Here is a 15,658-nt window from a genome sequence, read left to right on the forward strand (position 1 = left end):
ATGAACTTCTCACTCAGAAATCCTGAGTTGCCTTCAGAGTTAAAAACAAAACAAATAACGTATAATTTCAGCCAAATGTTAAAATTGGTTTCCTCAAGTAAAATCCAGATGTTAGGAGGAATGGCTTCTTTAAATATTTCATCTTTCATGTTCTCCAACAGTGGAGAATAAGAATCTGGATGATATTAAAAATGGATCTCAGATCTTAAATCATTAAGACCAAAAATAAAAATGAAATTCTATAAAAAAGAAATTCTATGTTAAAGGAGAAGTTCGGTTTTTTACACTTTAAGCCCATTTTCTGTAGTGTCCAGGATGAAATCGAATGAAGGACACCAAAATTTTGACAATTGGTCCTGTCTCTGCTTTTTGGCTCATTTAGAATCACCCCCTGGCTGCTTTAGAATGGCTTGCATAGAGCATGTCCGATAATGTCCTTAAAACAACCTTAAACATTCTTTTTTTTAAATATGCTACTCACCGTGTCGTCAGCGCTGTTCAATGACGTTCCAAAAAAAGTTTCGTGAAGAAAAAACGTTCCTGTCTTGTTTTATTTAGCATTTTGTAAATCCCATTGAGTTCTGTAGGAATAGTCAATATTCCGCTGCCACCGGAAACGGAAATGGGGCCTGTTTACACAGTTGTAGTCTTTTCGCTTCACTCTGTGTACTCCGACGTCGAGAATCAAGAATCCACCTTTCGTATTCCATTTTCAGAGTTTTTTAAAGTGTTTAACAGAGACGTTAGCACCTCGACGTCGGAGTACGCAGAGTGAAGCGAAAAGACTACAACTGTGTAAACAGGCCCCATTTCCGTTTCCGGTGGCAGCGGAATATTGACTATTCCTACAGAACTCAATGGGATTTACAAAATGCTAAATAAAACAAGACAGGAACGTTTTTTCTTCACGAAACTTTTGTTGGAACGTCATTGAACAGCGCTGACGACCCGGTGAGTAGCATATTTTAAAAAAAGAACGTTTAAGGTTGTTTTAAGGACATTATCGGACATGCTCTATGCAAGCCATTCTAAAGCAGCCAGGGGGGGATTCTAAATGAGCCAAAAAGCAGAGACAGGAGCAATTGTCAAAATTTTGGTGTCGATCATTCGATTTCATCCTGGACACTACAGAAAATGGGCTTAAAGTGTAAAAAACCGAACTTCTCCTTTAAGTACTTAGTATTTTTTTCTAGGCAGCACTTAGTGCCTTGTTTAGAGGATCATATCGGTGTCCTGTGGGGAAAAAAAAAAAGTTTGTAAAGTCTGTAGAGAAAGGAGGCCTCTCTCAATCATACATTCACCTCAGACCTTCTGTCATTCTGACGCTGTGAATCTTGTGCAGATGCCCCAAAAGGAAAGCTGTCAATACTTCTTTACGGCAGCATTCAGGTTATTCGCCTTTCCACCATCAGCCAGATGTTTTAGTAGATGAGTTTTAATTCAAACTGGATTGTGGGTCATATCTGCATCAATATGAGGAGCCATCCTGTTGACAGCTGCTGTTTATACGCAACATGTCAGTTACAAAGCAAAGACAGTAACAGATTTAATTTTTAAACTCCTTACTGATAACAGGATGATGTGGCAGAACTCTGATATGATTTTGCCAATCATAAAAAGATCGGAGCCGAGTATCGGCTGATTCTGTTCACCAGCGTCTCCACACTAAAACGGATAAATATGTGTGGAAGACCAGCTAGGCTCACTTTATGTGTTAATTTAAAATCTTCCTGTAGTCGGTGCAGGTTTTTTAATATTGTTAGAATTAATGAGAAGAACATTACTTTTAAATTAAAACTGAAATTGTTCAGCCTGACAGATACATTAATTTTAATCATTTAGTTTTCTAAGTAATTATTATAAATATCTTAGTTAAGCAGGCCACAAGATAAGCAATCATGTTTCCACATTATATAAATAAAAGGAATGTATAGAAGATTAAATCTATGTAGACCAGGAAACAGACATTTTGTTTAAAATGCTTAAATTCTTCAAAACCGTCAAGCTGCAGTTAAATTGGGAAATTCACAATGTTTTCTACTTTTACTTCATTAAATGGAACATAATTAAAACCTAAAAGGTTTCCTTAAAGACACGGTTTAAGCATTGATCTACTGCATTCATACAGCTGACAGTAAGAGACAAAGCTTGTGCATAATAATATATTAAATTAGAAATCGCTGCTGCTCTCTATTTACAGGCGTCACCACAGCTGAGATCATCTTATTTTCCCGAGCAGAAACGATTGTGTTCCTGCTCCTGTCGGTCTCTCTCCTTCACAGGAACCTCACGGCGCCGTATTAGATGTTCTGTGGAAGCAGTCAGTCCTCCAGCTCCGGTCCATCTGTTCAGTCATCCAGGCGATAACCAAGAAGTGGAAAGAGATTTTCTTTCTTCTTCTGGTCTTTTTTTTTTACTTCCATATTTTCAGCTTTAGTTCATGATTGGAAAAGAAAAATTTTAAACGCCGTATCAGATATAATTGTTGGCCGTCTGATCCCAAACACACGCGCCTCACTCCTCTGTAATGGTAGGCAGGTGGGGGCTACTGGGAGAACTGGGTGTGCTCCGCAGGTCGGGTCGGACATTCACACTGGATATGGACCAAACGTCACTCAGCTCTACAAACAGAAGAAATCAGACAGTTTAGGATATTTTAGACACTACAAGACAGATAAATCAAGTAAACTTTCTGATTATAAATGTCGTCCTTTAGTAAATTTGAAAATCCAGATTATATATGACAGTTACACATTTATACACAAACAGGAAACGCACTGATAGAAGAACAAAGAAACATGGGGTCATACAGTATTCCTGAATGGATGACATGGCATGCAGGGAGTCATGGGTGGAAGACCAGGGGGAGGGAGATATGAGCTGCAGCGGGGGGGTCAGAGTGGAGAGGGTTCCAGCCAATACAGATGACCTCTGAGGAGTCTGACAGACGACACACAGACGCAGGTCACAAATCATCAGAGGGAAACATTTCTCTGCTGATCGTCACACCAGCCGCTTCCATAAGAGGAGGAAGCCTGACCTTATGGTGCCGTCACTGCTTGACGATTTAGCCAGCGTATCCTGACGCACGAAAAATTAGGCATAAACGCTGGGATATGTTGGAGAAGTTATGGGTCAAAAAAGAGCGGGGATCCAGGTGGAAAAAGGGTGCCTATCGCGCACCTCGCTCATACAAATCAGTTTTTTGCCGGGCGGTAAACAGTAGCTAGTTTAACACCGCGGCTGTGAATCTTTTTCCTGCCCCCCCCAGGACACTGGCTTGTGACATTTCATGAGCATTATGCTGCTGTGGGTTATACATAAGTTAGGCTGTCGTTGGACATATGTTCTGGACTCATTATGAATACTCTATGTATACACCCAAAATATAAAAAAAATAGACAGTTCAGCATCTGCCAGCGTTTTAGAAGATTCTAGGACATCAGGCATACGCTGGCTAAATCGTCAAGGTGTGACGGCTACATGAAAGGAGTAATATGGGAATATCAGATTTTCCCCTGTTAAAATTTTTTTTTACATTTTAAATTGTTTTAACAGGGAAATTGTTAATGACTCCTTTAGCTGAGCTGCTGTAGACGAGGGGCTGGTATGAAAATATATTTACACACAAAAAAAAAACATAAAAACACCTGGTATTTCTACTACAGCTGGTAAACATTTAACACTGATAACTATAATTCCTCTAATCACTTTGTGCCATTTATACATGAAACATGTCACCAACTGTTATTTCAATGCAAAGAAAATAAAATCCAATATGCTTTATTAATCCCAAAGGCAAGTTAAATTTCCCTTTTAGATACAGACAGCATGTAAATCACACCACATCCATGGTCAGTGTGAACGCACCTTTATTCTGGATGTGAAACAGGTGTGGCTGTTTTAGCAATAAGGTGCAAAATGTTTCTTTAATTTACACTTAGAAGCAGCATTTGGAGGGATTTTTTTTATCATGGCAGTTTTACAGAGTCTCTGAAGACCTTCTTTGCTATATTGACAAACATTTTTAGATATGTCTGTCCTTTTTTTTTACATTTTACAAAAAGGTGAATTTTACTGACATTTTGCACAATGTTGAATTTGCAGTCTGATAAAAGGTTAACTCTATAAATAAACCACTTTAGTTTGGCTTTGGACCTAATCTAAATGGTTTTATTTGTTTATTTTAATGATGCCTTTAGGCAATCGTTTTGTTTACCTCACAATGAAAAACATGGAGCAGCTAAATCAGAAGAAAATAGAAACAGTTTCTCCTACCGGTCCTGAATTTGCTGTAAGGCCCGTTCTCATGAGTCTGACGGCTGCCGGACACGAAGGGCAGGCCTCTCTCTCTCCACCTGCGACACAAACATGAAGCAGAGAACCAGATCAGAGGCACAGAGCGCCGCCAGGTGTGTTCCTGCCTTTTTCAAAGAGCTTTGAGGCTGCCAGGAGCGGCCCTGGGTCTGCTTTGATGTAGACACACGTCTGCCTGCACATCTTTATGTAGACAAACAGCAGCTAAAAGTAAAGGCTAAAGATAATGATGAAACATTTTTTTCATTTAGAATTTCCACACTACACAGTCCTTAACATTTATTTTAAATCACATTCTTTGCAGGTTTATGACAAACACAGCAGATGGACTTTATATTAAAGGAGTGAAGGACACCAAGGGGAGTGTGTGTTGGAGAGATGCTGAGTGTGCAGCTTCACAGCCCATTAATTATTTTAGTGTTGAAGTGGAGCTATGAAGGAAAGACACCGGGACAACTAGGACATTTGGACAAAGCTGGACGGATCAAAGTCTGGAAACAAAGATTTCTCCCCACATATGAATCCAGAGCTGAAAACTACTAAAATCATATCTGGTACTTTTTCAGACTGTGAAGGAATCCTGAGAATTAATCTGACTTTATCTGGACTTTGGTAAAGAGACAACTATCCGTCTCCTGACTCTACTGTTAACAATCTACAACATCAAATACTGAAAACTGAAAACCAAGCGGTGCATTGAGCAGCTGAAAAACAACACCGATAATGATGATGATTAAAGTAAACTAATTCCCTGTCTTCCGGATGCTGTTCTGTTATCATTATCACACCAACAATAAAGCCTAATGAGCAAACAGGATGAGCGTTCAGCGCAGAGCTCCGTTCCACCGCACAGACAATTCATTAATGATGAGCTTTTGTCTTACCAGTGGAATGTAAAAACTGCAAAGATGAGGAAGGCAGACACAAAATCAGTAAGAATCCACATCAGAGTGTATTCCTCTGGAGTCTGGAGGGAGAGAGAAAGGACCAGCTTTTACCTGATGGACAGGGATAGACAGGAGCTAAACTCATCAGAACGGCACTCAGGCTCCCTGTGTAGGTGGCGACAGACAGAGGTTTGTCGTTTAGAGACAGGATTCTGTAACACCCACACTTGTTGAAGTGATCATTACTCCAGATACAGAGCGTCCTAGCCTCCCACTGGGAGTCTAGATGTTGAAAATGTAATTGAAACCAGAGGTGTTCTGAGTGGAACATTCAGAGCAGCGCATGATAAATGCAAAGAGACGTTCCTCTAAACGGGAAATATCACAGCAGGAGAATAATATCACCTAAAGCAGCACCTTTAATGTTATACCTGCAAATATTACATAACCTTTTAATAAAACACAATTATTTTTTTGTTAAATATCTGCATATTTCTAGCTTTTAAAAGAAGGAAAAAAAATAAAACATCTTCTACTTCTATATATTTGATGTAAATAGTTAATGAGAAGGAAAATCAATCTAAAAACATGTCTGATTCAAAGTCATTTTGTTGTTAAAATTCAATCAAATATTATTAAAAAAACACTAAAGCTTCTAAGACTGGTATTTGTTGTTAGACTACATTAGTTTGTTCTTTATATAATTCTAATCCCTATTAGGAGCCATTTTAGATGTTTCAAAGAGCAACAGGGAGGGCGATCTGAAGCGGGCACATGGAATGACGGGTAGCGACGCTTCTAATTTGGCCCCTCCGAATAAACAAACTACTCTATTACTCAGAGTAAACTAACTTCTATTTTATTTAGACTCTGTTGTACTTTAAAGCAAGTAGAAAGGCGCAGCGCTGCAACACATGCCTATCCCTTTAATAATTCTACCTGAACGCAGATTATAAGACGTGAATCTGCTCACCATGAGGAAGAGGGGCTTGTTGATGCTGGACAGGATGTGGACGGAGTTTGTGGTCACAGACTGAGCTCCAGCACACCAGGCCAGAGTGTAGAGCCACGGCTGGCTGATCACATACAGGTTGGTGCTGATGTTCACAGACTGGTATTTACTGCAGAGAGAGAGGGGGAGGGGTTTGGATGACATCAGGGTGACGCTTCAGAACCAAGCTGGATGAAAGCAACGAGTCGCCTTTGTTACATGATGCTGGTCTTATTTAAAACAAGGATCAGAGACAAACACAGCTACAATCTACAACAGAGCCTCATCTCCTAAAGAACTTAATGAGCCAAGGTCCTCAGTCTGATTAAATCAGGTAATGATGCCTAATTATCTTAAGCCCTCCTATAAACTGGGGAAAACAAGTAAAGATGATTTTAAAAGGAGGAATTCAGCTGCTCATTAAAAGTCAAATTAAGTGGAGGTTTATCAAAACCCAACTTCATCTGGCCACCCTGCACCGTATAAAACCTGTATTTATTTATTTTTATTTTTTTGCAGCACTAGTGGCTCGTTGATGATAAGTAGGCTGACAGGACAGGGGTTACGTAAGTGAGAGGGGGAGAGACATGCAGCAAAGGACCAGATTCAAACCCCGGTCGGCCGCGTCAAGGACTAAGGCCTCTGTTCCTGGGTCATGCACGCTAAACACTGCGCCATGGAAACAGGCCCCCCCTATAAAACCTTTTAAATGATTGTACTGAAAATACATAACTAGACGGTTAAAAAAAACACCTTAGAGCCCATAGTGGAGCACGGTGGAGGAACTGTTTATTTTTTTCTGACAAAGTAGCCCAAGTACATCAATGTTATTTATGTTAACATGTAATAAAAGCTGGATTTAGGAATAACATCAACTTTTTTTTAAAATAAAGAATCATTACTGTTTATCCAGCAATGTGTTTTTGCTTTGTGACATCATAGCTGAGAGGTTCAGCTGAAACGTTTGTGTGAAAATGACTCAGGCCTAACTAAGGATTAAATCGTGTTGAAAGTTCTCACTTCAAATGAGTCACTCACACTTTTTATTTCCCTCCTTTCCAGATTGTTCCTCTCATATTGCTGCTAATGTAGGAGCCCTTCCTACTTGTTTCCTAGTTCCAGAACCATCTTGTCCTCTTCTCACTCAGGCTCAGCTCTACCGCCTCCACAGTTTTTCCTCTTTAAAGCCTCTTTGGACAAATCTGGAGTGCCTCTTGAACCTTTAACCTCCTCTCTTATTCTCCTCTTTCCCTCAGAGAACGGTATGGATTCACCATGTACACCTGTATCATCAGTTATATAACCAGCATTGGAGCCAGACAGGAACATTTAAAGATGTCTGAATTAAATGTCAGCTTTCTACCAGAACCTATAAATAGGGCCTTTTTGTTTTGTAAGGTAAATTGATGTGGAAGCTGCAACTGTGTTATGATAATATAGCTGCAATGCTCCATATGTATTTGGGATATTTTAGTGCGAGATGCCAACAAAGTTTAAACTATTTTGCAAAGATAAATTAGTGTCTGAAGGCCTGCTGTTGCACTGGATTTTATTTAGCTGTTTCAGAGTAAACTTAAAACTTCTTTAAGTTTTACTTCTACTTCCTTTAAGTACTGCTATTCCATGACGCTCCTGGTTTCCACAGACTATAAATCAAATTAGTCCCTCTGAAGGATGAGTGAGGTTGGTACCAGATCTGCTGCTGTGACATGGTGCTGTAGTGCAGGTTCAGCCTCCTGATGTGATCGTCTGCTAGTTCCTGAATGGAGGCTTTTTCTCCAGAGGTCTGCTGCAGCTCTGGGTCCAGACCATAAACCAGCTCCCTGTCTTCTGAAGGCAGCCACAGCACCTACATAAACACAAACAGACAAAATAACTCAATTCTTCATACAAAGAGAAGGAATGGAACCCATCACGTGTCTTCGTCCTGTGAAGCGACCCACCTGTGAGGAGTTGATGTGGGATTGGATGACCTGTAGAGTTGTGTTGATGTAGGACGTCCTATAAGGATGTCCATACGGTGGCCTGCGCAGGTCAAACAGAACCAGTTTCCCGCTTGCAGCAGCTACCTCCAGGAACTGGGCCAAGGAGGGAACAGACTGGTTTTGGGCCTGAGAGCGATCTGACTCCGACAGTAGCGATGCAGTACCAAATGGATCCCTCTATAAGAGTAGAACACGGTGAAACAAAAGCTGTGGTTTGTTCTGCTGCTCAGTATACATTTTTACAGGCATATTAAAGGTTGATTTTCTGTAACGTCTGACCAGATTATTTCTACTCTGACAAAGATTCTAATGCAGAAAGAAAGAAGTGTGCTGCTGTGATGATTTAAATCCAGCAGAAAATAAAGGAAATTAAAGATAAACCTGATTTATGCTTCAAAACATCTGTTCATTATCTTTGTTTCATAAAAAAGAAAAACAAAGGGCATCTTGTTCTTTCAATTACTTTATTGCACTGAAATAGAGAGACTTCTTAGATTTGATGCATTTGATTATTAGGAAGTACAAAAAATTTAATTTTCCTATATTTCAGCAGCTAAGAATATATAGTGTTGGACACAGTTCATATTTGATAAATGTAATAAAATTAAATTACTGATTTAACTTTATTTTACAATAGAAAAGTTATGATGAAGCAGAAGCTCACTAGCACGTATTTTTATCACTTGGGAAGAGAAGCAAGAAATGCAATCGATTTTATTTAAATAATTTTCTGCTAATTCTTGACCTTTTCTTTTTTAAAGAGTAGTATTCTAAATGTAACATGCATCAGAACCATTGGGATCATCTTAATTTCTGACAAAATTTCACACAATTGGGAGCGGTATCTAAGGTGAGGAAAATAGAAATCATGGAAGGGTCTGAAATTGTCATTGTAGGTGTGTTTCCACTGTGAGAGACATTATCTAAAAAAAAAAAAAAAAATCCCAATGTAGGATTTTTTCAACTATTTGTATGATACAGCTGCAAATAAGTATTTGAACCTGAGAAAATCAATTTTAATATTTGGTGCAGTAGCCTTTGTTTGCAATTCCAGAGGTAAAACGTTTCCTGTAGTTTTTCACCAGGTTTGCACACACTGCAGGAGGGATTTTGGCCCACTCCTCCTCACAGATCTTCTCTAGATCAGTCAGGTTTCTGGGCTGTTGCTAAGAAACATGGAGGTTGAGCTCCCTCCTAAGATTCTTTATTGGGTTTAGGTCTGGAGACTGACTAGGCCACGCCAGAACCCAGATATGCTTTTTCCAGAGCCACTCCTTGGTTATCCTGGCTGTGTGCTTCGGATCACTGTCATGTTGGAAGACCCAGCATTGACCCATCTTCAATGCTCTAACTAAGGTACGGAGGTTGTTCCCCTGTATCCCGCAATACATGGCCCGGGTCATCCTCTCCTTCATAGCTTCTTCCATTTCTAATGATTGCTCCAACAGTGGACCCGTAGCCCTTTCCAGACTTATAGAGGTGTACAAGTTTGTCTCTAGTGTCTTTAGACAGCTCTTTGGTCTTAGCCATGTTAGCAGTTGGGTTCTTACTGATTGTATGGGGTCGACAGGTGTCTTCATGCAGTTAACGACCTCAAACAGGTGCATCAAAGTTAGGATAATAACTGGAGTGGAGGTGGACATTTTAAAGACAGGCTAAAGGCTGATTTATATTTCGAGACTAGGTCATCTGCATAGGTGTTGCGGTGTACGCAGAGACGTCCCCGCCCACTACCGCACACTCTCTGCTGCACCTCTCCCAAATTATAGGTAACCGCAGACAGTGCCGCAGACAGGAGGCATTTGATTGGTTAAATCTACATCCACTCTACACTAGGTGTATTTCCTGTTTGGTACCTTACCGGTTTGTTTTGTTTGTATGACCGCGATTAAGGGAAAACGACTCGTGAAGTTGGACCAGCTAGAAGAGCGATGTGCGCAAGATTGCTGGGACCCTTTTTCCACCTGGAACCCCGCTCTTTTTCGCCCTCATGTCCCTCCGTTGTCGCACAAAATCGCCCCCATTTCCTCACCACCTAGGCCGTATCTAGACCCACAGCTAGTTTGTGATATTTCCCTTTTGCATTGTGGCGTGGAAAAACATAGCGCAGACTACGCTTCAACATTGGGTATAAATCAAAAATGTCTGCATCATATCTGTGACATGCTCACTGCAACACACTGCTGCGGGAGTATAACCAGCCTTTGACAGGTCTTTGAGGGTCAGAATTCTAGCTGATAGACAGGTATTCAAATACTTATTAGCAGCTGTATCATACAACTAAATAGTTTTAAAAAAATCATATATTGTGATTTCTGAATTGGTTTTTTACATTATCTTTCTCACAGTGGACATCCACCTAAGATGACAATTTTAGACCCCTCCACAATTTCTAAGTGGGAGAACTTGCAAAATAGCAGGGTGTTCAAATACTTATTTTCCTCACTGTATATCTGAAAAGCATAGATTGAACTGATTATTGGACATTTACCGATAAGAACCAGCTGCCAGCGTTCAGCTGCTGTAGCTCGGCCCAGGTGAACATGGAGGCGTCCAGGTGAGTCCGATTGGGGAAAACCTCGGCGACATTAGTGGTCCTCCTCAGGGTGGAATCGTGCATCAGGAAGGGAATGCCGTCATAGCTATAAATGACAGAAATATTTAGTGAGGAAAAAACAAACATGGATGAAAGTCAGAGGAGGACGTTGAAAGTCACCATGGAGCCGTTTATGTTGATTAAACCTCAAGCCATTAAATTAAATCTGGCTCTCACCAAGCCATCAATCTATACGAGCCAACATACATGGTGCTTCGAAATTTATCGTGGAAGTTAAAACATTTAGCTGCATGTCCTTCAAAACACATCTAATAAGATTGCTCACTGTGAGTTGATCACAATCATTCACAAACACCTCCGTCTCACACCCAGCTCCTTTGTTTATGAGCTTAAACCAACTTGCAGTCACGCCACTCGGCTAATCATGGTGTTTACAGGCTGTGAAAGCAGAGTCTGAGTGTTAACAGGAAAGCTTTGTGCTAACAGGATAAGCATGGCTGTAATCACCTTGGCACTGATGAGTGTGATCAATGAAAGAGCTGCAGTTCAACAGGGGTTCTGCTTTTGGCATTCAAAGCAATAACTAACAGATCATTCCTGGTTTTAGTAGCAATGTTTATTTTTGTGGTAAATGTAGTAAAAATATCATTGGGATGCATCTTCCAGCTTCCTCCCACAGGCCACAATCATGACTGTTTGGTTATTTAGTCTGATTTGGTCTTTGGTATAAGTGTGTCTATGTGTTGACATGTGATGAAATAAAATCCAGCAGGCTTATATTAAAAGAAAATGAAATAATACCTTATTGTGACGTCCGTCTCTAGGCCTTCTCCTCCAGCTTCTACTGCCTTTTCAAAAGACATTAAAGTATTTTCTGGAGCGAGCTTCCAAAACACAAAACAAACACAAAGTCACTAAAATGACCAGACAGTGAGTAGATACATCTGCATCTGTAGGATAATTAGTCACAGAAAATAACTGCACCCTGATACAAATAAAGATTTATACATTGACACTGGTTTGGTGAAGAACAGAGGTGCAGAACCTGCTTTTAAAATTTAACCAGAAGTTTCAGGAAGACATAAAGTGGATCTTTCCTAAAAACAATTTTTAGTTTATACTTGTTTGATTCCTTCTTTGGATCTTTACACGAAATAATAAAATCCACCCATGTTATGTATCCCTTATTGGATCAGAAATAAATTAGGGATTATACTGAAACTCAACACTAAATAGGTTTAGGGAGCAGTGTGTAGTGTAGAAAACAAATTAAGTGATTCTTTCCACCATCTTGTCCAAACCTAGTTTCATTCATGCATCTGCAGAGCATTAAATATCGTCAGCAGATAATGGGCTATTTCTCTGAATCATATCTTCCACATCAGACTGTCTGATGATCTTACTCCTCTGTCCGCTAGAGACAGTGTTTGTGCTGAAAGCGCCGCCTTACCATTGGAGCTCCTCTGTGACCGATGAGCGTAGGGGCTGGTCCCAGTGTTCCTGCGTCTTTAATGCAGGGCGAGTACATCCCCAGGGGAACCAGGTAGAGAGAGAACAACACGGACAGGTAGAGGGCCAGGACCACAACCTGTCGAACTAAATAACACAACAGAGGAAACTAGTTAAGGCTGAAACAATTGGTCAGATTGATGGATTATTAAAGTAATCAATTTATTTTACAACTGATTATTGTCAACTATGGAGGATAAAAAGTGCCAAAATTAAATAAATAAATACAGCATTAAATAAATAATTAAATGTGTCAATGTTTAATTAAATGTGGAATTAAATAAATAAATGTGTCATTCAGTAATTAAAACCATGTCACTATTATAAAGTACCACAATTAAATAAATAAATACAGTGATAAACAATTAATTAAATGTGTAATTCATTAAATAAATGAGGAATTAAATTAATAAATGTGTCATTAATTTAATAAAATACGTCTTCATTTTATTAAAAAAATATATATAATTATTTCAGTGTGCATTTAATTATTTCATGGTCCTGTGTCGCAGTGCATCGAAACCATTAAAATAATCTGTCAAACTCACCCATCAAAGTTAGGGGGCAGGGTTAACCATCGAGTTGCCACCTACTGTATCAGAGTATGTTCCCAACCTGTGGATCACAGTCTTTGTAATTGATTTGCTTCGCCTTAATGTGCAGGGTGCAGATGTTAGATAACCGCCCCCTAACTTTGATGGGTGAGTTTGACAGATTCTTTTAATGGTGTATTTATTTATTTAATTTTGGCACTTTTTATCCTCCATAGTCAACCAGAGTATAAAGACTGTAAAACATGTCATTAGCTTAAAGAATAAACCACTGAGAGGGGCAATTGCTCTTCTTGATGCTTCATGTTCTCCAACAGAACCTCTTTGAAGACAGCAGATATTAAGCTGAGACTAAAGTACACACAGCTCTGCTCCATTTACCAATTTGTTTCTCATACTTTGCACCATCAGTATTTAGCCCCATAAACAGCTCAGATGTATAGCCAATTCATTAGGAAACCCATCAACCAATCAATATGAGCCTCACATCGCCTCCCTGTAATTAAATGGGTTTTTACGTCTCCATTGAGTTCACCTGGAGCAAGCTAGAACATTTCCCTCTGGGGCTAATCCTTTGCTGCTTCCTCTCGCAGGAGACCCCTCGTGTGACTCAGCATCCAAGGAGCTGCTGAGTCACCATGGCAACAAGGGACAGTACCCATGGAGACCAGATGAGGAAGGCAGAGACCTGGAGGTCAAAGCCATTCAGAGTCTGACATAATGCAGGACAGAAAGAAACTAAAGCATCTATAAGGTCGGAGCTGAGAGGAGACTGGATCAAAAGATAAACAAATCAAAGGCGATGTGAAGGGAAAGGAAGGGTGAACTCTGGGAGGCAATAGAAAGTGGAGATGCTTTCTGCTCAGAGGAAGTGGACAGACATGAGGAGAGCTTCAGTGGCATGTAGAGACTCTGCCAGACAATTTAATTACATTTTCTAAACAGCTGGTTCTCTACTGAAAAAAGGTACTAAAAAAAACCCTCACAGTCCTTCTACTTTCCTAATTTACTAGTTCAATTCACTTCTGTCTGGTTTACTTTCAATTATTCCCAACTACCAATTATATAATTATTGGAGTCATTTGATAGGTCCACCACTCCTGAGAAGGTTCACCTCTGTTCAGTCTGTTCTCTGTTGATAATGCTCACTGTCTTCCAACAGATACTAAAAGTCTTAGAAATGCTCTTTGCAGAATGAAGGATGAAGATTAAGTTTTCTTTTTAGGGCTCTACATTTCAAAATTGAAACAACTCCCATCTCAATCGATCTATTTTCTTTAAACCTGAGGAAATAAAAACAGTCGTTTTGTTCACCTCTCTTGCTCATGCGGAAAAAGTGCAAAGCAGTCGGCCAGGAGAGAACCGCCATCAGAGAGACTGCAGCCACATGGAGGAAAGGAGCCGTCACCTGAAAAAATAAACAACCATGAATTGGGCAAATCAACAATATTTAGATATTTTCAATTAAGAATTTTTCATAATTCAGAAATTAAGAAACATTCTACAAAAAAGGGAAGCAAATTAGTAGGAAAGTATATAGGCAGCTTCCCCCCCAATTTTTTTCTAATTTGTATAAATCATTAAAGAATATGAAGAGCAAAAATACTTTAACATAAAACAGAAATGGGAAACAGAATTACAGATTCAGTCATCGGAGGATGATTGATTGGCCCGCTATATGTCTGCTGAAACATACTTTAACAAGCTCAAGGCAGTGGAGAAAATTTGACTGAAAAACATGGTGAGGGATTTTATTACTCCAAACAACAGCAGTAAATATAAAAAACTAAAAAATAAAATGCTGGAAACGCTGTGGTGATTGGAGTGCTGATCATTTGCATGTATTTTGGAAAAGTACTTTTTGGAAAAATATATCAATGATGGGAGAAATACTGGGCTGTAAAATAGCTGTTGATCCACGAGTCGTGTGTTTGGGCCTGGTGCACGAGGGAGTTATTACAACAGAAGATCTCTATTTGTTTATAATGATGCTGATGGCCTGTGAAAAAGTTACCACACTAAAACATGGAATTGTAACAGTGGATATATATGAGAAAATGTATTTGATGGAAAAATGACTCACTGTCTGAAGATGGAAGAGGAAACATTTGGGAAAATTTGTGGTCAGAATTGGCCTCATGTCCAATGTATAACTTCTGTTTGTTATAAAAATGTTTTGTTCTTTTTGTTTTATTGAAGAACTCCACAGAATGTGTTCTGTCGATTTTTTTTCTCTCAAATTAGTGCAAAAACCATAACAAAGAGTAACACAAGAACAATTCTAGAGTGAATGCTCGAGAACAACTACGTCTTTTCGAGCAGGAGTAAAGCTGATCTATTTTTGCTGTGGTTTATGGGTGTTTGGTGCTGCTAACCTGCAGGGACAGTTGGAGAGTTTTCCATTCTTTGCTCCAGAGGTCCGACAGGATGCCAGTGGCGGTGACAGAAAACACCAGCGTCACCATGATGCCAGTCTAACATCAACGTAAATAGGACAGAACAACACGTCATCACGTCTCTTTTTCTGTAGGTCATCTTTTGTGAATTATGTGAATTTGGAGCTGCCCTTTTGCTGATTTCCTACCTTGTGGCTCCAGTGAAGATAGAGCCTCTGACCTTCAGACAGCAGACACACTGCCAACACCTGAGCAGTGTTAAAAAAAACTGTTATAGCACAGACAGATAGTCCATTTGTTATGCCTCCATCGCATGAAGGTTTTAAACATTACAAAGTTGTAATATCGAACCTTACTGCCAACAGATAAATGGTGAACGTTAGGAACTAGTGCAGCAGTGAAGCAGCAGTTAAGTAGGTAAGGAAGGAAGGAAGGAAGGAAGGAAGGAAGGAAGGAAGGAAGGAA

General features: G+C 39.7%; 1 protein-coding gene across 1 annotated transcript in view; it reads right to left on the reverse strand.

Annotated features, from left to right (window-relative positions):
• Positions 1 to 1,174: 1,174 nt before the first annotated feature.
• Positions 1,175 to 15,658, reverse strand: part of gdpd4 (glycerophosphodiester phosphodiesterase domain containing 4) — a 47,046-nt gene continuing 32,562 nt past the window's right edge. The window contains exons 6-17 of the mRNA XM_015385633.1: positions 15,382 to 15,441; positions 15,173 to 15,271; positions 14,112 to 14,205; positions 12,188 to 12,333; positions 11,539 to 11,621; positions 10,672 to 10,822; positions 8,139 to 8,357; positions 7,887 to 8,044; positions 6,178 to 6,325; positions 5,202 to 5,284; positions 4,279 to 4,358; positions 1,175 to 2,621 (exon numbers count right to left, since the gene is read on the reverse strand). Of these exons, the coding sequence (XP_015241119.1) occupies positions 2,515 to 2,621; positions 4,279 to 4,358; positions 5,202 to 5,284; positions 6,178 to 6,325; positions 7,887 to 8,044; positions 8,139 to 8,357; positions 10,672 to 10,822; positions 11,539 to 11,621; positions 12,188 to 12,333; positions 14,112 to 14,205; positions 15,173 to 15,271; positions 15,382 to 15,441 (1,428 nt within the window). The 3' untranslated portion in view covers positions 1,175 to 2,514. The remainder of the gene's footprint in view (positions 2,622 to 4,278; positions 4,359 to 5,201; positions 5,285 to 6,177; positions 6,326 to 7,886; positions 8,045 to 8,138; positions 8,358 to 10,671; positions 10,823 to 11,538; positions 11,622 to 12,187; positions 12,334 to 14,111; positions 14,206 to 15,172; positions 15,272 to 15,381; positions 15,442 to 15,658) is intronic.

Source organism: Cyprinodon variegatus, unplaced genomic scaffold (assembly GCF_000732505.1).
Source record: "Cyprinodon variegatus isolate N-32 unplaced genomic scaffold, C_variegatus-1.0 Scaffold345, whole genome shotgun sequence".
In the NCBI taxonomy this organism is placed as follows: Eukaryota; Metazoa; Chordata; class Actinopteri; order Cyprinodontiformes; family Cyprinodontidae; genus Cyprinodon; species Cyprinodon variegatus.